The sequence below is a fragment of the Temnothorax nylanderi genome, unplaced genomic scaffold (genome assembly GCF_030848795.1).
Source record: "Temnothorax nylanderi isolate EJ_2023f unplaced genomic scaffold, tnyl_v1.0 TNYL_tig0036_pilon, whole genome shotgun sequence".
Taxonomy (NCBI): Eukaryota; Metazoa; Arthropoda; class Insecta; order Hymenoptera; family Formicidae; genus Temnothorax; species Temnothorax nylanderi.
This window is the reverse complement of record NW_027249098.1, coordinates 275,665-297,554: the sequence shown is the minus strand read 5'-3', so window position 1 is coordinate 297,554 and position 21,890 is coordinate 275,665. Positions and strand designations below refer to the sequence as shown.

General features: G+C 38.6%; 5 protein-coding genes across 11 annotated transcripts in view; 3 read left to right on the top strand and 2 right to left on the bottom strand.

Moving 5' to 3' along the window:
- The window catches only part of LOC139771147 (uncharacterized), a 37,331-nt gene extending 33,775 nt beyond the window's left edge, over nucleotides 1-3,556 (top strand). Inside the window, exon 6 of one of the 2 annotated variants that reach the window (XM_071703690.1) lies at nucleotides 1,822-3,556. In XM_071703690.1, coding sequence (XP_071559791.1) covers nucleotides 1,822-2,036 — 215 coding nt within the window. In that variant the 3' untranslated portion in view covers nucleotides 2,037-3,556. Of the gene's footprint in view, nucleotides 1-37; nucleotides 1,231-1,821 lie in introns of those variants that run through there. The other variant, XM_071703688.1, reaches the window with a different exon arrangement.
- Nucleotides 1,221-3,355, bottom strand: Nedd8 (Nedd8 ubiquitin like modifier). Its single transcript, XM_071703695.1, has 4 exons — nucleotides 3,220-3,355; nucleotides 3,103-3,120; nucleotides 2,532-2,644; nucleotides 1,221-1,531 (listed from the first exon to the last, which is right to left on the bottom strand). Exons 1-4 carry the CDS (start codon nucleotides 3,235-3,237, stop codon nucleotides 1,426-1,428), a joined length of 255 nt encoding a protein of 84 aa, XP_071559796.1. The 5' UTR covers nucleotides 3,238-3,355; the 3' UTR covers nucleotides 1,221-1,425.
- On the bottom strand, nucleotides 3,493-4,507 carry E(y)2 (enhancer of yellow 2). The gene is made up of 2 exons (XM_071703694.1): nucleotides 4,297-4,507; nucleotides 3,493-4,065 (listed from the first exon to the last, which is right to left on the bottom strand). Exons 1-2 carry the CDS (start codon nucleotides 4,341-4,343, stop codon nucleotides 3,825-3,827), a joined length of 288 nt encoding a protein of 95 aa, XP_071559795.1. The 5' UTR covers nucleotides 4,344-4,507; the 3' UTR covers nucleotides 3,493-3,824.
- A 38-nt stretch (nucleotides 4,508-4,545) lies between these two features.
- Nucleotides 4,546-6,183, top strand: LOC139771148 (mitochondrial import inner membrane translocase subunit Tim21). Of its 3 annotated transcripts, none has more exons than XM_071703691.1 (5): nucleotides 4,546-4,705; nucleotides 4,931-5,120; nucleotides 5,196-5,430; nucleotides 5,623-5,722; nucleotides 5,801-6,183. In XM_071703691.1, the coding sequence occupies exons 2-5, from the start codon at nucleotides 4,934-4,936 to the stop codon at nucleotides 5,948-5,950; spliced, it is 672 nt and encodes a 223-aa protein (XP_071559792.1). In that variant the 5' UTR covers nucleotides 4,546-4,705; nucleotides 4,931-4,933; the 3' UTR covers nucleotides 5,951-6,183. The 3 variants fall into 3 exon arrangements, with proteins under 3 accessions (XP_071559792.1, XP_071559793.1, XP_071559794.1); XM_071703692.1 differs by having other exon boundaries at nucleotides 4,557-4,709; XM_071703693.1 differs by lacking the exon at nucleotides 4,546-4,705 and adding an exon at nucleotides 4,716-4,811.
- Nucleotides 6,184-7,029: 846 nt separating this feature from the next.
- Nucleotides 7,030-19,860, top strand: Tg (transglutaminase). 4 transcript variants are annotated; one of them, XM_071703679.1, is made up of 12 exons: nucleotides 7,030-7,300; nucleotides 8,051-8,090; nucleotides 8,222-8,351; nucleotides 15,263-15,612; nucleotides 15,933-16,065; nucleotides 16,490-16,719; nucleotides 16,850-17,163; nucleotides 17,369-17,638; nucleotides 17,731-17,810; nucleotides 18,078-18,222; nucleotides 18,487-18,793; nucleotides 18,898-19,860. In XM_071703679.1, the coding sequence occupies exons 2-12, from the start codon at nucleotides 8,085-8,087 to the stop codon at nucleotides 19,204-19,206; spliced, it is 2,274 nt and encodes a 757-aa protein (XP_071559780.1). In that variant the 5' UTR covers nucleotides 7,030-7,300; nucleotides 8,051-8,084; the 3' UTR covers nucleotides 19,207-19,860. The 4 variants fall into 4 exon arrangements, with proteins under 4 accessions (XP_071559780.1, XP_071559782.1, XP_071559779.1 ...); XM_071703681.1 differs by lacking the exons at nucleotides 7,030-7,300; nucleotides 8,051-8,090; nucleotides 8,222-8,351 and adding an exon at nucleotides 8,388-10,899; XM_071703678.1 differs by lacking the exons at nucleotides 7,030-7,300; nucleotides 8,051-8,090; nucleotides 8,222-8,351 and adding an exon at nucleotides 13,956-14,453.
- Nucleotides 19,861-21,890: the final 2,030 nt, after the last annotated feature.

Below are 21,890 nucleotides of genomic sequence, written 5' to 3'. Positions count from 1 at the left end.
GCCAGAGACCTGGGTAAAGTGAGGAATACATTTGTAGAGTCGAAGACGGCGATGGTGAACGTGATGAGGAACGTCCACACGACGACGTACTGCGACAAGTGCGGCGTCACGTTCACGACGCAGCACGCGCTTCTGCGGCACATCACGTCCAAGCACGAGGAATCGCCCAACTCCGCGGTCTACTGCAACATCTGCCAGCGCGTCTTTAAGACCAAGTGGAGTCGGGCGACGCACAACAGCAGATACCACAGAAACTGATGACCGGGAGCACGCCGATCCCCGCGATGCCATATACGGTTGTAATGTCGCAACGCCTCGCCTCGCCTCGCGCGGTGCCCCTGCAACGTATAGTATTTTAGCGAATTGACGCAGCGCGCGATTTCATCGTTAATTAATCAAATGCTTTGTTTCCCCGTCCCCATTTACCCAGCTTTTTTCCCAAACCATTGACAAACCTCATTAGAAGGATTTAGAATTTTATTGTATTATTACCATTATATACATTATTATAATGTTAGAATGACTTTTCGATTTAAATAAATTGCGAAATTGCTTAAGTCCTGATTTGTTAAAAAGAAAAAAATATCGAGAAACAGAGCGCTTATCCTTACGTGACACAATCGTTGATTTATGTATTCCTCTTGTCTTTATTTCTTTATTATGATTAATGCTATTTATTTTCAAAATATATGAATAATAAAGTTCCAAACCAAAAGTGTATGACTGTGAGGAATTTAGATAGAAAACAATTACAATTGGCTAGAGAGTAGTATACTGATTATTTGTAGAAAGTAGTTCTTAATGCTATAGAATTCGGGTCGGGTCTCTCTCGCTCTTTTTCTTACCTAAATTATTTCCTAAAAATGTTGGTTTTTCTTTTCAGAAGAAAGAAAATTAATGTTTTAAATATTATATTATAATTTAACACTTCTTAGATTTTATTTATGTACTTGCTATAATTTGTATTTATTATTAAGACTAAATAATTTACTCTGTGTAATAGATTACATAGTTCGAACAATATAACGTTTTCTTTCTCTTAATATAAAACGTTTTTTTAATGCTGTATTCCACGTAAATAATTAAAATTTCACATTGCAGTATTTAATGTAAAAAAAATATATATAGCGTAACGCAGAACTAACAGAAAGGCAACGAGAAAAGTGGCATATATGTGCTTCTCCCCTACGTGAGAAATTATTTTAAATAAAAATACGCACTTTCATTTCATTTTCATGATTAAATTACTTTATTAAATATTTATTTAGGGTTGTAAAGATCACATGACTATGTTATTCTATTTAAAATAACATAGGGTTTGTTCTTCTTGAGCGCATATGCGTGATGATAAACATTCATTTCTTTTTTCGCTCTTTTCTTCCTTTCTGTGGCCCTCACAATTCTTTAATATCCCCTCGCTGCCGTTTATAAATGAGGAATGTTATATCTGCGGCCTCCTCTCAATGCAAGTACCAAGTGCAGCACCGAACCACCTTGGACTTTATAATCCTGTGCCGTCTTCTCATCGTTCCTGAAACAAAGATACAAACTTCCCTCACATTGCTGTCGATATTTTATATTTATTATTAATTGATCACGCATGTCTCGATATAATTCCTTAAATAAAATTGACCTTTTTTTTATTAATATGAAATACATTTATAGTTCTAATTTCGAATGTTATACATGATTTAGAAGAAAATTGATTGGTTAAATCAGACTTTTCTTATACGCAATTACTTATTTGTGTGTTTCCGTTTAACAAAAGCTCAGCCTTGAACGTGAAGTATGCATCGAGAATAATGTATATTGTTGTTAAAGGAACGCAAACGGAGGAATGGAGCATAATGCAGCACTACCCGGAGTATATACCTGCGACCGCTAAGAAGATCTGCGCCACAAGAAAGTGCAGAGTCTGTATGTCAAAGGGCTTTAGGAAAGAGTCGCGTTATTATTGCGTTACATGCAATGTCGGATTATGCGTAACGCCGTGCTTCAAAGAGTTTCACATGAAAGTAAACGTGCGGAAAAATTAGGACTATTAAAACTGCAGTCAGTGGCCTAGTTTACACCGTGCGACCTGATCGCGACCTGACCTATACCCTGACCTAAAATAGGCTTCTAAACAAAACGTTTACACCATGTAGACCTATGATACTTTTGGGTCAAATATAAGTAAAAATTATCTATTAGTATCTATTGGTACACTCTCTGCACTTTAGGCGATCTTTAGGTCACCTGCGTTTACACGCGTTACGTCCTACTTTAGGTCTACGCCTAATTTAGGTCAGGGCACGCGAAAAAGAGACCTGACCCAGGCGAGGTCGCAACTGTTTACATCGTCGCGACCTATCGTGTTTGGGTTGAATATAAGGTATAGGTCGCGGCCTAAACGCACGGTGTAAACTAGGCCATTAAGAGAAACTCGAGATCGCACATTCGACTCTTCGCTGAGTCTTCGCAAGTTATAGGAGTTTCGTCTCGCGCAACGCGACTAAGTGCGTCATAAAATCACGATAACTTATACATACATCTGCTTGCCGGAAAATATTAATCGCTGCTGTTGCGGTGGTATTCCCTCCTTCTCTTCCACTCTTTCTTTAATTCTCTCTACCTTGTCTGTGGGTTCTATATCTATTTCAATCTAAAGAAATCATACGTTATGTATTAGTTTAACTGACACAATATACTTTTACTTAGATAACATTAACATTAGGACCGATAAGGAAGACATTTACATGAACAGTAACATATAAATAAAGAAATACAGATGGAAAGAGAGACGTGACTTCCGATGATTCGAATGTAAGGACTTCCTTTTTGACTAATACAAATGAAAGCTGTCTTGACGCGGTAAAACGTCAATTTTGACTTTACTCGTTTTCATGCAACGTAGCTCTATAATTTTTCGCAATGTTTTAAATCTGGAAGTCCTCGAAATACAAATTGACGTTTTCAAAATGGGTTAAGATACGAGAGATGTCGTTTTCTTTTCTGTGACGCGAGCGAAGCCGGGCCTTTCGCCGATAAAGGACCGCTTTTGTATTCCGATCATCCGCGTCATTTGGATCTTGTAAAGCCGTTCGACTTCGGGATACTTGCCTCCTTCCCTGTGAGGGTCTGAAAAAAAGAGTCTGATTAAAATTGAGATCAGTATCGCGACGAGCCGGCGTGATTTTCAGCTCGAGGCTGAGATCGCTCGAGACCAGCATAAATTACCTTCACTTTTATCAACATCTTTCGACTCTATCAATCGGCTACGCTAAATTATCACCGGCTCGCCGACGCCGCAGAAAAATCAAATCGGGCGACGGATCTACGAGGATCACTGCCACCACCGCACGAACGATCTAACCTAATTCGGATGTACGGAATAATCGGAATTGCGGCGAGTCGCCATCTACCGGCGACGAGCGCTATTAACGGACGAAACTACTTGTTTTTATTTTACTTATTTATCTCTGATGTTTTGGAGCCGCAAATTAAACTTACTTACGAAATTAATCATATTTTATTCATATAATTTGTACATTTAAGAATATATATATATAAAACATTTTTGCAAGTTATACCCTCCTTGTTTCAGACACGCGATTAGATTCTAGTCTATTAGATGTATACTCTAATTACTTGTTAAATATCACATTTTGCGCTTCTTATGCATTAGATGCGACGTAACGTAACAGTTATATCTTGTCGCGTGGTGAATCGTTAGGAGAGGGTCATTTGCGGAGGAGACTTGTCGCGTTTTTAAGAAGCATATTTAACATAATCGCGTTGATGGAGAATTGTCCACGATCAGTGACGACTCTAACGAGCTATTCCTAACGGTCGGTCACAATTTTCAGCTTCTCCTCCTGAGCCAGCAGCTGATTCTTGATCTTCTGCAGCAGCTCCTTCTTCACCGAGTCCGGCACGAGCGTGCGAGCTTTGCTGGTCACCGTGGATAGCAGCATGTCGTAGGTGACATCGTGACCGTGCTCCTTTATTATCTCCTTCGAGATCAGCTTCACCTGATCCCGCCATCCGCACTCCACCAGTCTGCGTCTCAACAGTTCCTTCAGCCTGCGAACAAGTTTCACAGTCATGCAGACATTTCGTCTTCGGTCAACATAGACAATTGGGTCCAGAAATCTGGGAATGTCTCTCCTAAATCCGAAAATTCTAGCTAACACATAGCGCGCCATGCAATTCGTCTTGTAAGAATAATCTTGAAAGGCTCGAATGATCGTCTTGTAAGAGTTACTCGAGAGTTGACGATAATCTCGACGTAAAATGTACAAAATTTGTGTTTACCCGTCGCGATCGCCAACCATAACCAATCTCTGGTGCGGCGTCTTCATCAATAACCTTGTGTGCGCGGATTTAACTCAAAGAGCTTTGTTTATAATAATTATTCTTTTGCCGCTTAACCTCTCGAGTCGACAACAACAACGAGACGGTTGTTTTGATGCGCAAGCCACCGTCGTCCAATCAGCACATTTATGTATTCTTAAATTTCATAGAACGGTCTACCAATTTTAAGTCGGTAATGTCGGTATTTCAACCTCGAATTCCTTCGGGACGCTGAATGGTTGGGAAGTAGGGAATTTCTGGGACTCTCCACGTTTGGAACGAATCAGTACGCACTACGCACTGATTCTGCCTGTCGTTAGTTTCAACACTGCTCCGAATGCTCCGATAATATGCGGCGGTATCTGAACTAGTACGTAAGTTATATCGTATAAGTGTTAATAATGATAATGAGAATAATGTAATTTGAATAGACAAAAGATTATTGTATATATTTACATTGGCTTGCTGGTACTTTGGTAAAGAACCGGTTAACCTTAAATTAAGAGAGAAAAAAAAACAAAGTTTTTGTAAAATTTTAATTATATATATATTTTTTTTATTAAATGTGTTATTAAAATGTATATTTATATTTTAGAACATGGCGAGAGCGTTAAGTCATATTCTTCAGAGAAGACACCTGATCACCCATATGTCAAGTGTCTCCTACGGTCTTAGTATTGTTCCTAGCATTAAACACAGTGCTTGTTACTCGACAAAGAAATCTGTGACCAAGGCTGACGCCAATGAAACCAATAATCAGGTACAGATCGGCACTGCAGAAGTAGGTAAATTTCACACGACCTATGTTTACGTATTATTGTTACATAATGATTACATATCTGTTCCTTCTCCCCTTTCAGTTAAAGAAAACCTGAAATCTGTTGGATATCTTGGAGTAATAGTCGGTGGCGTTGGAGTTACGGCTCTAATACTGTATGCCCTATTTTCGGAGCTGTTCTCCAGCAAAAGTCCATATGCTATTTACAGCGAAGCTCGCGTCCGTTGTATGGAACATCCAAAGGTCATGGACATTCTCGGAGCACCTGTAAAGGCATATGGAGACGAGACTCGACGTGGACGTAGAAAACACATCTCGTACGTCCAGATAATTTTTTTACAGCATTTTTAATATAAAATATTGATATATATTTTGTACATATATGAATCCTGCTGCGAGAACGAATTATGACAATAATTCAAATTTCAAAACTTTCAAGAATACTTTCTTAACTGCTTTTTGAAAACAAATAAATAACATTTGGACTGTATTTGTTTTGTTTTTTTCAGTCATATGTATTACATTAAGCAAGGCGTCAAGTATATGAGATTGAGATTTTATGTACAAGGAACGAGAAGGCAGGGAACGGTGTATGCGGAAGTGAAGGAAGTAAGTTTGCAAGTTTGCGGGAATCGAGAATGATGTGTGCTTACACATATACGCTCATATGTTCAATTCTAATTACAGAACGCGTCTGGCAATTACGAATATTCATATCTGTACGTTACGGTGAATCATGTTGGAACGATCGTGATAGAGGACAACCAAGATACATCTAAATCGCTGCAAGATCACGAATCTACAATGGACTTTAACTTGCTACTGGATAATCAATAAATGTGCAATACATTGATATGTAAATAGGGTTATTAAAATGTGTATGCGATAAAGTTTGATATAGAATTGTAATTTTTTATTGTATATTCTTTATTGTATATTTTTATCTATATATTTGGTATAAATAAGATAGAAGATTGCTAAATGTCAATTAATTATTGTCTCTTAAGCAAGATATGAGAGCGCTGATTCAGTCTTCGCAAATAAAAGTTATTCCCCTTTTTTACCTCATATATTTGTGTATCAGCTTTTCTAATACGGAAGGTCTCTTTTTCTCGGTTCCTGTGAAACTGTTTATTTAGGAGCTTTCATCATTTTGCGCTTCTAGTCTAAATTTGATTGAAATAAGAGAGCGTCCTGGCACGTCTCCGCCACGGAAACTGAACTGACTTACGAAATTCAGAGAACAAATTCCTGCGTGGTGTGTTACGTGAGAGCTAAAAATATGTATTATCCTCGCTATCATTTACTCACGTCGTTGCGCGCGTCTGTATTAGTGTACGTCTTATCAGGTCAATAGTTATATTAACTAATATACGCGCGACACAGCAATTTATATATCAAATTATTTTTGCTTCTTCGTCACGCTTATCATTTATTACACTAATGTATATATTAAATTGTTAATTAATATGTATATTATTTTGAATAATAATTTTGCGTGCGCGAGTAATCTCTTATCCTGTAAAAAAGTTTACATCTGGGAATCGACTGTCCCAAATTTCCTGACTCAATTTAACTCAATTTTTTACTTAAATCATTTTGACTTAACTTTTTAATTCAACTTGACTTAAATTTCTTAATTTGAGTTTTTATGCCATTAATAAATAACATATTTGAATTAGTACTTCACTTTAACGTATAAATCACTATATATAATATCAATTTTTCATTAAGGATAAAGTCCTCTGTGTGATCCAATGTTTCTGGATGAAGATTGATATCTACGTGTACTTGTAACATAAATGATAGAAACACAGCGAGCAAAAAACACGTAGGAGCTAACGACAGTCATTAACGAGCGCAGCATCTACTTTACTATCTAAAGAGGCGTGTTTTGCAATGTTGCATAAAAAGTGCCTACGTTCGCATATCATTACTGTTAAATGTCTCTAAAAGTTAACTGAAGACTGGCGGGAGATACGTTTGCTCCGCTGCTGCATGGCAGCTGATTTTCACTGACAGTCGTTCGACAACTCGGCACGGAGACCGACACGCTGTTTCAATCATCTTGTATTTAACACACGCTCGGGATGTGCACAGTGATGTGATATCGTACAAAGTCTTATTTGTGAAAGAAAAATAAATTATTAAAATTAAATAGATTATTATTAGATTATTATACCGCAGGTACATAATTATTCCAAAACTATTTTTTAAAAAATTTTATTCTCATGCAGGAGAAAGAGAGAGAAAATAAAATAAATATTTATTAATATTTGTTTAATAAATATCGAAAATCTTATTATTACTTATTTCTGATAATACATTGGAAATTGTAAAATAGTGACTTACGATTTTCCAGGTTATTTAAGTGATAAAAACCTCAATGGTATCAACAATTTATAAAATTTATAATTAGAAACGGTCTGTAAATTTTATTGTTTATTAAGATAGTGATTTACATTAAAATAGATAATTTATTATATTACGTTATTAATTTATTATCTTTTAATTAAGATAGAATATAATTGCAGTAGCATAATTCTATTATGCAATAGAAAGATTATTAGAATAATATCGTAAAATAAAATGTTACGCGATAAGGTATCTTCAATTTATCAATTCTTTACTCTTTCGAAAATATCACGCGATAAAATTTTGCGACATATTTTGAATGAATTGACAATCGCGCAGCAATTTCTTTAATTACAGTTATGCTTACGAACGTCAATAAATCGTCTATGTCTCGCTTTGAACGATTCCGCTCGTCCTTGATTAAATGTACTCGATTATAGACTTAAAATTAATCGCAGCAACAACATTTTCTTCGAGTCTTATTTGAATCAACAGACGCTTTAGCTAAACTAAAAAAAAAATTATCCACGCAATTACACTACTTAATTATTTCTAATTTTATATCTGTCTAATTGTTTTTAGAGTTTTACGCCTGACGGATGCGGACTTTTTACAAATGCTGGTATTCGAAAGAAAGCTTATAAGATTTAGAAAATGATAAAAATTAATAAACATTTTATCAGGCATGATTTATAAAACGCTTGGATTTATGATCGACGAGTAATATCGAAGACATAACTTTTATACGAATAGCGTTCGCACTCGCAGCTAATTATGATGAAAAGGTGTTGCTCGTGCTCATGCCTCTCCGGATTTAGGGCCGTGTTCAGGCCCCAGCAAATCCGTCCTATCGAGAGACCGCGACCGCCTTCCACTTCCCATGGTAAGTTAATCCTGTATGTACTTTAATTATTATTAATTGCTAGTCGAGTAAAAAGAAATCAGATAAAAATTCTGGCATTTTAAAAAATATTAAAAATCCTACATAATATAATTTATGTTAATGTTGATGCCGTAATATCCATGTACTTGCACACTGAGGGTAGGAAGGAATCCTAATTATAATGCTATTATTAATGCTGATTAAAAAGTTCGTGGAAGGAGTAACTTTTCGAATAGATTACGTTCTTAATGTTTTCCCGGGGCGAACTAAATATTCTTGCGGGATTACGATTATCTGCATGTCTACCGAAAGTATGGATCGCATTAAGAGAGAGGAGCTTATAAAAAATCGCAAGAGAGATAAGAATATCATCTTTCTTGGGTCCGAATGGCTCTTGCGTGCTCTCGCTTCCGGTACGTGAGTCAATAAATTTTTACAAATCTCTCTCTGACCGACTCGTTTCATGTTACCGAGAAGTGATGAATGATATATTTATGGATATCAAAAGTGAAGTGATTACGCATCTACTATTATTAGCACGATGTCTAATTATTGAAAGCCATACAATTATTTGCTCAGTTTTAATTGTCTCTGTCGTATACGCAATTCGTGCGAGAATCGGAGTATAAAAGTGAATACCTCTATTATATACGGCATTATTTTTTCTTTTTTTGTCATTATTTTATTTTCATTTCTTCTTCTTTTCTTTGCGATTTTTCTTCATTTCGTATTAATTTTGTTTCAAAATGTTTTACAATATGCTGAAAGCATACATACATTGAAAGTTATAAAAGGATGCTATCTTAGAGCGCATAATAAATAGCGATATATCTGTCTATATTTATCTATTTGTTTAGTTTAGAACCAGCAGGATATTCATCAATATTCTCGCGAAAACACATTATTTTCTTTAATCAACAATCGGATTTGTCACGCTGAGCGGTTTTTTTTGCAATGTCTATGCAAAGTCCGCGATCAAGTAAATCCCGATAACGAGGAGTATTCCCAGACATATTTGATCTGACACCACGTAGGCAATTGACCCCTCTGAGGACAGAGTTCGCGTGCGCGGGCGGGGTGGAAATCAATTAATAAAACAGCTAAGATAGTCAAACGTCAGCGGTATGAATCACGCGAGCGCGTAAGATAATGCGGCCTGTATTGCACGGCCTAAAAGTAAATCGTCGTAAACGAGGGCACGTGCCCACCGAAATGCAAATAATGCAGCGAGGCGCAACGTTTAGCGAGAGCTCCTGATTTTCGCAAACGTAAACGAAAGATGTGAGAATTATCGCAAAATGATTTTATAACGCCTTTAACGCCGGAATTCTTCGAGTTTACGATTTTATTTACACAATGTTCAAGAATTTTGTTTTTTAAAAATAATTTTGAATTATCGATATAATAATGTTTTATTGTGACTCTTGAAAATATACCTTGTTTTGTGTTTAACACTAAGAAATTCGATCAAAATGCATAAATTAAGCGATGTTTTAAGCTTGCTGGAAAACTTAAAAAAAACTTGAATACAGTCGTAAAGAGTTGAACAGCTAAATCGTGCTGTCATTCTTGACATTCCAGAAGAAGCACAAAGTGCTTTTCCGGCATGCCCTATAAAATCTATTTTCAAAATATTGGTCAAGGACGATATGTTGCGGCTGTAAGTTTTATGCGACGCGTGCCGAGAAAACGTGTGTTTAGTCAACGATTTTTGGTGTGATAAAAATCACAGACGGTTTATGTTAGACTATATGTAACGTATGATGTCATCACGTCTCAAGAAGAAAAAATCGCAAGGCCGGCAGTTTGATATGTAGGCGGTGATTTTATTATTGTGATATAAGTACTATTGAACGACGAAAACGATTGATGAGTTGAACGGCGATATAAGAGCATAGGTAAAGATTCTTATTCGCTTATTCGCACGCTTGAATTAAGCAATCGTCAACTTGGCTATGAATTCTATTATGTAACACTGATTTTCAATTCGTCAAAAGTTAAAAAAAATGAAAAATACCTATCTATATTTATATATACATATGTACAAAAATAAAAAATATGGAAATTATGATATTATAAAGTGACGCGAAAAAAGTAGGATATTTAATGCAATATCTTCGTTATCTGCAAGTTTCCGTCTTCGCTTGATGAATTAGGGAAATTTCGCGCTCTTTCCAATACGTTCAATAAAATAATTTTGTCAAAAAACATGAAAGGAGGTATTGCATTATTTTCTCAGAGTAGAATCGGTTTCTATATTCCGACACGCGGCCGAGTGATTTGTAAATAAACGCGGATTCCGTCGATACAATGCGTGATTTGTTCATTCGAGCACGCACGATTTATCGCGCGTTCTTTCATTTGAGAAAATATACTTCAGATGGGAAGTGTCTGCTTCCGCCTCTCTCGCGAGGCGCCGGCCTTCATTATGATTATGTACATTTAAAACGGCATTATTCATTAGGTACTCGCGTTCGTCACACGGCGCCATTTATCACGTGCCGAAGATCTATGTAGATGCACAGAATCCGCTAACTATCTTAGGGAAGTAAGTATATTTGTGCGCATTATCATAAATCAATTCTTTGCGCGTTTTCTTGAAAGAAATTTTTATAGTTTACAACTTGATTTGTCAAAATCGTCAAAATTGTTTAAACCTGCGTGACTTTATTACATTAGAATGAAAGTGAGATTACGCAAGTGGCGCGGTGCCGTGACCGTTAAGCGGTGACGTCACTTTCGCCGATATGAGGCTGCGTTATTATCACCACTCTTCCTCGAAGTATTCATGAATGAGCTAAATATATTCGAATTATTGATTAAAAATTCAATAAAAGAAATTTACTTTATCACAGAATATTTTATATTTTACTAGTGCATGAAAATCTAAGTTTCTCCAAGTTCATCAAATAAAGCGGCGCATTTATTAACGCTGCTAATTCATTATTTTTCCTTAAAAAAAAAAAAAAAACCGCATTATTATTTATATTCTATTAAGTTCCGTGCGAAATACAATTCCACAAAATTCTTCGGTACTTTCCCTCGTGGGTCGCAAGCTGACCGGAAGATTAGTCACGAAAGCTTCGCCGAATGCAGTACTTTCGTGATTACCCATTGGAGACTGCTCATCAGGGATTCTCTTCGTTAAGTCACGCTCTCTCAGATAACTTTCTTTGTTGACTCAGCTTCCTCTACGTATAAATCGACACGACGTGTTTGTCGCGTGTTGTTTCACTTATATATCTTTCTGATTCTCATTTTTATATATACGGAGATTTACATATCATTATCGCATAGGAGGCAGCGCTTCTCTTCACTACGTACGCACATTGTAAGATATCCCGAGTCCCGACGTATATATCTGTAACCGGAGTGTCAAGTTTCTCGCGGACACGAGTATTATATTCAATGCAAAACACGTGATCCCGATAGGAATTCTAATTACAACACTCGGAAGGAATCGACGCAGAAAATGCATCGTAAAAACTGCAGAATCAAGCGTCCTTCCGAGTCTTAATTATTCATGTTTTGTGGTGTTTGTGGCGTAGAAAATATGTAATTTGCATTTTGCGGGTAGCATTTTGTAAAGAAATAAAAAAAGTTTTATTTTTTATTCAATTTTAAATTTAGCCTTAAAATTCCGTTATCTTAAAACGTTATTTAAAGGAGCCTAATTTTAAATTAACTAAAAAAAAAACGACCTGCAGCGAGAAATCTCAATTTGGAGCACCCAGCGTGATCGATCGATATCTTATTTTTGTAACAATACCTACGCACACGTCCGTGATATGTGTCTCGTGACTGAGTCATTTGTACACCATCATTTTCGTATTAAGACCGATGAAGTAAGCTTATTACAATGACAAATGGATCGCGTATTGTTATTTGCGGATTGAATAATGCGACAAGAGTGACTCCGCCTGACGTAGCCACTTGCCGTCTAATAATATCTATAATATTTATATTTAAAATATTCTATAATATTTCCATGCAATTAAAATATATTTCTACTGTCTTCCCTTTTTCATTAATATCTCGTTTCTCTTCAAATAACAATCTGCAGTAATATAATTCAAATTCTTGAGCAACACTTGGCTAACACAGGCATGACGCCGATCAGTTGCTTTTAATGACGATGTGTCGCGAGAAGCGTATGAATAAAAAATTATCACGCTGTCATATAAAAGCTGATTATATAAAATCTGAATGAAAGTTATTATATAATATGTCATGCATTGAAAACTATCAACGATGGGTACTGTTTTAAATTCCGCATAATTGTCGCAGATCCCTGACTAATATGGAGCACCACCTTGTCTTCCCTAAACGGTAAACCTCTCTCTAGTTGACCTGAAATCCTACAAACGGTCGTTTGTCCGATGTTAAGTGATGTTTGTAGAAGTCGGTTTCACCGAATTGAACCGTATCACGTCAACCGAAATGGAAATCGCAAGTAGGCGGTGATAAAGTGATTTCTTCTTACACATGTTCTTTTGAAGAAAAACAAGTTCGTTACATTGAAACGAATGAGTTGAACCAAGATCCGATAGCAAGAAATGGGTGATTTCACAGAGATAGCGAAGCTTAATCACCGCTTCTGTTATTGTGGCAATTTAAATGCGAGAATCTTGTACGACTGCATGTTTTAACACGCATTCCAGGGTAATGATCGACGTTTTTTTCTGATCATTAATTACTCATTACTAAGATACCATTCTAATTTGTGGGATATTTCTATCTAAGGAATCGATTGTTTGTAAATTCTGAAAATGGCCAACATCGCTTTCCTTTAAATTAATGGTTTTGATGACCTCTCTTTAATGAGTATAATTAATGAATGTAGGTTTACATGATTAAATTGATTACGTAGGTGTGCAAGTCCGTAAGTTACGAAATGCCATTCGCATCTTTGCAGATATCGGAATCAATTCGTTGAAGGTAATTTAAACAAAGACTTGCGAAATTTTATCTCAAGAGAAAATATTTATAAAATCTAAATAAAAAGTCAAGCTTGCAAAATTCAAAAGAGAAGACAATTCTTAAAATTTCACATTATAGAATAATAGGGAATTAAATAAAAAACTATGTTGCGATTGTTTAACATTTGAAGTTACATGTTGCTGAACCGAATCATCTAGTAATCTAGTTACTGTTATTGTAGAAGAAAATCATTGCTTTGGTATTTGCAACTCGTAAGTTACAAATATATCCTCGGACTAGTGTGAGAACAATAGATGTCAGTAATGACGACAGCATGATTTTTTAAAATTACGTCTCATGGCTCTGAGATATTAAAATCAAGGGTGTGTCACCTTTCTATTACAGTTCGTAAATCCCTACAATTATATCATTATAAGCTTTAAATAAACAATATACATCATAGTTCGAATAAAAGTTACATTTGTTATGTATTATTTGTTACGTGAATTATATAATAATATGTATTTTACTTTTATTCTTTTTATAGTCTGATTATAGCGATCAGAATCTTTAGTTTGTAAAATAAAATTTTACTTATCACTTTATTTTGTCATACATCTTAATAAATACTAGATACTAATAATAAATAATTCTTATCGTTAAATTTTAATATATTATGTAAACATTCCTGGTACTGTAGGGGATAGATTTGCAATCTCTAATTAAAATGTCTCCTAATTAGACGTTATTCAAGAAATTCAAGATAATGGGGCTTTAATCGAGGTGTATCGATAACTCGGCCGCGATTGTAAATCGCCGACTAATTTATGGGAACGAAAAGTGGGTGACTCCTACTGACAGCGGGTGTCACCGATGACGCCATGTATGGTCGCGCACGGCGTTGCAGCACGTGCGTCCTTGAGATTGCTCCTAGAATGCAGCGGCCCACCTTAGCTAGCACCTTAGCTAGTTCTTCCTTCCTCCTCGTCGTCGGCGGGTTCTTCAGTCATTCGGTGAACTCGCGTCCGACGCGTTCCTCGTCCATGTATCCAGGATTTCGTTCGCATCCGCAGCCGGGGCATCCGATGCACCCGGACCGCCGCGGGATGTTTTACAGATTCTACGATCGCTACCGGATATTCAACGATCGGCGTACCCGACCGTTTCCGTTCAGATTCTACTGTGAGTCCCTCGCGTTCTCCGCGGATTACAAAACGACAATACGATTACAGCCGTGTAGAAAAAAATGAGGCACGAACTGCAACCCGCATTCGACGTTCAATTTAATATATTTAGAAGAAGAGTTAAATTTAATTTACTTAACTCCCAGAAGGCGGACGTCGGGTCACTCGTAAGTCGTGACCCATGCCTTGACTCTGTTTTGTCTAGGGTCTAAACTGTGCGGCTCAAGGAGTTCTGTAACTTGAGTAACTTGGATAACTCCCCCATTCATAAGCGATAAGGCAACTTACATGCAAAGAAAGCACTCTATAGGCAGTATTCAGTATAGCAGCGATCAGGGAAGATGAACTTTATTCAGAGCTTCAGTGAAATAGTCGTAATGTCTGAAGGTACAGAAGTGACAAATCAACAAATTATATTAGGTATTGTTCCCATTTTTGAAAAGAGATAATAAAAAACAAATGAAATAAATAACATTCTCACGTAAAATTTGTTTTGCAACATATATAAGAGAAACTTTACTATGGGTCAGAATTGATCCGCCGTCCGCCTTCCAAGGGTTAAAAAAGAGCTTGATTTATGATTTGTCAAAATAGTCTAGCAAAAAGGAAACGATATAATCATTGAAGATGCTTCTGTCAACGGCGTAAATTTATTCCAAGACAAATATTTGTTATTTAATTATTGTCTAATGTTACTTCATCGGAATAGAATTAATAATAACTTCCAGCATTCTTTTTCGTGTTGGTAGTTTTCTTATCTTTTCGTATAGGAGAGTTCGTAATCCTCATGAACGCTGTCATTCGCAGGGGAGGATTTCGGCGTTCCAGTATTAACAATCCACAATGTAGATCCTTGCATCGAAGAGAACGGCGAGAATCATCGGACATCCAGATACGAGCTGATGACCCGTCAGGATGACGGAGCAAAACTCGTCGTTAGACGTGGTCAGGAATTTTATCTGCACCTCAGTCTATCTCGGGACTATAATTCTTCTATCGACGGCATTTCTATCGTTTTCACCCTGGACGACGTTCGGACGCCACAACATGGACACGGGACACTGGTGGCGACCGCCCTGCTCCATCCTGGAGAGATTTCCGAAGCTGCCTGGCAGACCACCATAGATGCCAGAGGACCAAATTTCTTGAGAATAAAGGCGAGTCGCAAGCATCGCTGAAATGCGAGATTTTCGCTACTGAGAATTTTATTTCAATTAAATTTTACACGCATGACAACGTAACTTTAATATGAAACAGTTTTATATAATTATGTTATAATTAAAAGTTCCTCTCTTAAAGTAAAATAGACTTGAAGTAAGTGAATTTGCATATTGAATCGGTGATTCTCGCGAATTGCAATATTAAAACCGTTGATATATGTCTTAATTAATTTGGGAACGTTAAGCATGCTCGTATGAAGTGAGAATAGAATTAAAATGGAAAAGACTTTTTGCTAAACAAAGTCTGTCGTCTTAAGGTTGTGACATCCGCGAACGCGATTATAGGCAGGTGGAAAATGGATATCGACACCAAGAACAAGGAGTCGGAAGGTGCTGTCAGTTACACGATGGATCATCCGTTTTACTTGATCTGCAATCCATGGTGCAAAGGTGTGTGTTCGCAGATATTCCTATACAATCTTCCGTTTTTCAATGCGCGAAACGTCGAGCAGCGTCACGATTTATCGAGTCTTTTTATTGCTGCTCTATGATATTTTTCGAAAGGACATTCTCGGTCCAAGCAGGTGAAAATTATATTTTAAAACACGTTCGCTCTACCACACGTCACATATGACGCATTAATTCTCGTGAGATATCGACGTCATGTGTGACATATTATGTAACTTGCTCACTTTGCCTATTCGCTACAGTCATGTGTGCATAAGTGAAAACGTGCAGTTTAGTAGTTACACATTGTGTGTAACTACTAAAAATAAAGCATGGTCTGTAGCGGCCGGTTTCCCAACCGCCCGACGATAGCGAACGTGTTAATATTGCCGATTCCAAAGTTTCGCAGAGTATGTCTCCCTTTCAGACGACGCGGTGTACCTGGACGGCGAGGCTGAACGTCAGGAGTACGTATTGGCAGAGGACGGTTTAATCTGGCGCGGCAGTCACAACCGCTTGCGGCCCAGCGTGTGGAAGTACGCGCAATTCGAACGAGACATTTTGGACTGCGCCCTGCACCTGATGAACCAGGTCGGCAAGGTCCGCGCCTCCGGCAGGAACGACCCGGTCGTCATAACGCGCTGTCTATCTGCCGCGGTAAGCCATTCGGGAGAGAAAGAACTTTCCCTGCAACACTAAATTATTTTGAAAAGTGTTATTTAAGATGGCGAGCGAAGTTACGGAAACTGATCGAAGTTCCGGGCTGCTAAATGGCATCGATTTCTAGGTAAACTCCCCCGACGATAACGGGGCGGTGATGGGAAATTGGTCGGACGATTACGGGGGCGGCACACCACCTACGAGGTGGATGGGCTCGCAGAAAATACTCCAGCAGTATTACAAGACGAAGAAACCGGTCAAGTACGGACAGTGCTGGGTCTTCTCCGGTGTGCTGGCGACGATCTGTCGCACTCTCGGTATACCCTGTCGAGTGGTGACCAACTATTCGAGCGCGCACGATACTCAGAGCAGCCTGACCGTGGACTACTTCGTGAACGCGGAAGGGAAGATCATGGAAGAGCTTAATAGCGATTCCATATGGTAATTTGAGGGCGGAAAAACGTTCAGCTTTTGTTTAAGTCACGATCAAATGTTGCAAAAATAATGAAAAGCGTGAAACACGCATGAAGCGATTAATCTCATTGCTTGTAATGATCAGTGATGCGATTTGGTTGGCGATTTTAAATAAAAATTAGGAAACGTCGATGGCAGTAGGTAATAGAACGATCGATTTTTATCGTGAAAGGAATTTCCACGTCTGGAACGAGGTGTGGATGACGCGATTGGATTTGTCGCCGGATTGCTCGGGATGGCAGGTAATCGATGCGACTCCTCAGGAACTGAGCGAAGGCGCGTATCGTTGCGGCCCGGCATCGGTGGCCGCCGTGAAGAAGGGGGAAGTTCTGCGTCCCTACGACAACGCGTTCCTCTTCGCCGAGGTCAACGCCGACAAAGTCTACTGGCGTTACAACGGGCCCACGCAGCCGTTGAAATTAGTTCGCAAGGATATGTACGGGTACGTATGATGAATTGTCAATGTATTGTCAATCGTCGTCGCGATTATTAGAACTGATCGTATTAAATAATGAGACAATGACGATTTCGCAGCATCGGCCAGCTGATCAGCACAAAAGCGGTTGGGAGATGGACAAGAGAGGACATTACGCACACTTACAAGTATCCAGAAAGTAAGTGGGATTTAACAGAGAATATTTCGCTGTTAGGTTGCTGCTTGCAAATCATTTAGATAACAAAATCTTTGATAACCAGCCTGTATCCGTAACGGAAGGTAAAATTATGTTATATTATCGATTACTATTTTATTTGAATTCTCGTAGCGTTGCGATCAACGTAATCGTTCATCTAATCCTGAAATATTTATTTAATATGGTATCTGATCAGCTACTAATGCTAATTATAAGGGTAATATTAATAATCATATTTAATGTTAATAGAGTCTGATGACGAACGTGCTGCCATGCTGAAGGCGCTGCGCCAGAGCGAGTCTTTATTTAGCCGTTATTATCTCAACGAGGAGTTCAACGACGTCATGTTCACCTTCGAACTGCGCGATGACATCATTATCGGGCAGCCATTCAGGTACTTTGATTGAATTATTTTATCATTCCTGCAAGTACTTTTTGAATAATGCAGCAATTACTTAATTCAATTTATACGCCAACATCCAATAATATTATAACATATAAAAATTACATAGAAATATATAGAATTCCTCAAACTTCTTTTATTTTCCTTTAAAATTTAGCTTAGACATCTCTAGTTTAGACATTTACTTTTAATGCTTTTCTTTGTTTTATCACACTGATTGTGAAATACTTACTCGGAACTTTTCTTTTCCGGCAGCGTCGTTTTACTAATAAAAAATCGGAATTCAACGATGGAATACCGTGTGTCTGTAATTCTGAGGGTGGAAACTGTACTGTACACCGGCCGAGTGGGCGATCCGGTGAAGAGATTGCACATTGACAGGCTAGTCCGACCAGGGGTGCTCGAGGAAATTCGCATGGACGTTTCCTGGGAGGAGTACGGTCCGAGATTGTTGGATCAATGCGCTTTCAACATCGCCTGTCTCGCCACCGTGAAGGACACGAACTTCGAGTACTTCGCGCAGGACGACTTCCGCGTTAGGAAACCCGACATTAAAATCATGGTAATTGTCCGAATACGCGTAACCAACGCGAAAGTGACAAAATCAAAATAGAGATACGACAAATAGGTGTTTCACTTTGTAAAAATTAAATTTTTTTGATTTAGTTGCATAACGACGCAGTCGTCGGTCAGACTCTCCACGCTTCAGCTAAGTTCCGCAATCCGCTGCCGATTCCTTTGAGGAAGGGTAGGTTCCTTATCGAAGGGCCCGGTCTGGATGAGCAATTGAAGTTGAAGCTATCAGAACCTGTCGAGGTGGATGCAGACGCGGAATGTAGCTTCTCCATGATGCCGAAGTTAGAAGGACGCGCCAGGATAGCGGCGAAGTTTTATTCGAGGGAATTAGAAGACGTCGATGGACATTCGTACAATTTTATAGTCAAATCGGCGAAAATAATTAATAATTCTGAGTGATCGCAATATTTTTTATGATACTTTAGCAAGTAATGTCGCGTGTCGTTTTTTTATATCTTTATCTTCAATTTATACTTACATTTAGATTTGTACATTTAGTAATAATGTAATAATAATTTTTCGCGATGTAGGAACAGCACAGTTACCGTAAAATCGTAATTGTAATTACGCAATTACTGACTGCCAAAAAGATTGAAATTAAGCATAATAGTTTACAAAGTTTTGAAGTTACAAAGATAATTTTTGAAAATAAATTAAGTTGATCTTTTCTTGGAAGGAAAAGAAAAAAAAACAAAAATGTATGTACAAGTTAAAAAATCAATATTATTTACTTCGTCAAAAATTTTGTTTCGTATCATAGAAAGTATCAAACTGTGAGAAGCACAAAATATTTATTTATTGCAAAGCATCGAGACTCCGAGTACGAACAGACTGTGTGTGTATGTGTGCCAATTAGTTAAGTATTGAATTAGCTAAACTGAGATACAATCAAAGTTATTTTTAATGTATATCACATCCTTTCTTCTATTTATCTTTCATGATAGTCATTATTACCTATGTTATCTACGTGTCCATAGAATGTAAAGTCGCAACATTTATAAACATACGTTATTTTGTACGTGAAGAAAATAATCTGTGACTCATTTTATCAAATTCACGTTTATCATTTCTACCTCGATTGCAACCTGACCTTCTCATTTACTGATCAACCTTGATGATAATTATGCATCCTTTCGGAACGGTTGACGTTCGGTCTACGATCGGTGTGTCAGAGATCGTTCGGGGACGCATTTATCTCCGTAAATTGCGAGCCGCTTAACGGACGCGGATATCATTGAAATAACGACGGGGAATATCGTCGAATGCTGCACATTTCGCGCGATCACGGAGAGAGAGGGATCCCGCCGCGGCCATACTGTCCTATTTCCTGTCGGATCGTATTGGCACCGCGGGTCCGATGACGAATGACGGACGTTTAAAGCGAACGTCAGTTACTCTTAAGAAGCAACTGTACGAAGGGGATACCGGTCCGAGTCGACGGCTTCCGCGGTGGGCATCAGTAAAAAATTCAATCGGCAGAGACTACCTGGCGGCCGATATTAACGGCCGGCAATCGAGAGGGTCGCTGTGGCGAGTGCGTGATTATTCAGAGAAGAAGAAGACGAAGAGTAAGGACAGGGACGGATACATGTAAAGCTTAATGGAATTTGACTTCGGGTCCTCTCGGGCCGACCCGAACAATTCTATTAAACGGAAGTACATATCGACTGTTTAAAGTTACGCAGCGCAGGTTACTTCATGCTCGAAACCTTTCAAAAATCTAAAAAATACAGAGAAAAAGAATGAGATAAAAAATAAACTTGATTATGCAATGATCACGAATTTAAAACATTTTTTTGAACTTATTCTGTGTCTCAAATAGATATTACAGTGCTTGATATTTCAAAACGCGATAAACAAGATATTTGTTCACATTTTATAAAGTGGTAAAGCAGTTGGTCCATTTAACTGCTCTCTGCTCGATTGTGCTTTTGTCGGAAGTCTTCTAAAGTTATTAGCTTCGGGCGTAAGAAAGAAGTCGCCATTCGCCCCTGAAGAAGTGGAAAAAAGAGGAGGAGAACCTTGCGGGCGCGCGCGCGACAGCGGGATAGAGCAAAAAGGGGATGCGGATGATGATGAGCTCCGGGCTGATACGAGGCCAGGCTGATGCGAACGATGTATCACCATCCGGGAAATTAATGTTGAAATATGGGCCTGGATGAACGATACGCGGCGCGGCGCCCAGGCGGGACCAATGGGGACCAACGAGGAAGCGCGCGGTGGCGAAGAAGAGGATTGCGCGAGGGCCAACGGCGCGGCGCGGCGGAGGGGAGACGAGATTGTTACGGGATCGATTAATGAATCGTCGGGCGAAATAGTGAGGGGACGGGAATACCGGCGCAGCAAATTGGACAGAGAGTTGAAGGGATGAGTGATGAAAGGAGGCAGGTTGAACGAGCGATTGGAAAGCAAATGTGAAACGCGTGCGCTGCGAGCTTTTGTGCCTCACAATTGATCGCGAATAAAGCTTTATTTATCTTCCACGGATCGTTCTCGAGTGGTTAAACGGCTACTAGATTGAAAATGCATCGAAATGCATCGGTCTTTCCCTGCGAATATTGTGATTTACGAAATTGTTCGCGCGTCTTTAAAATTCACGTACTGACTCTTAAATTATCGCGTTCAACGTTCTCCACGAAGGATATCCTAGCTCCAAACCCTGTCTTACTGACAAAACCGATTCTTCAAGGGTCGACGAATTCTCTCGGCAGGACAAAATCCTGATTAACATGCGACAGAACGGCCGTACGACGACGAAGCGTCGGGCGGAGGAATCGTGGGAGAGGGTTCAAGGATGCGGAGGATGCGCAGAGGTGACCGAGGGAGAAAGAGAAAGGAGATACGCAAGATGATAGTGAGATATGTCTAAATACATAACCGTGACATGTGATGGACGTGTTGCGGCCGCTGTCTACGGGGGTCTCGACGAGCGGGGGCCCGGCCGAGGCCCGCGGCACCCCCCGCTACGCGCTATGCATCAACACCCGGGATCCATCCTATTATACCTCATCAAAACAACAAACACGCCTTCCACGTTAAACCAACATCCTTTTGTTCCCATCGAATCCCGCGTATCCATCAGG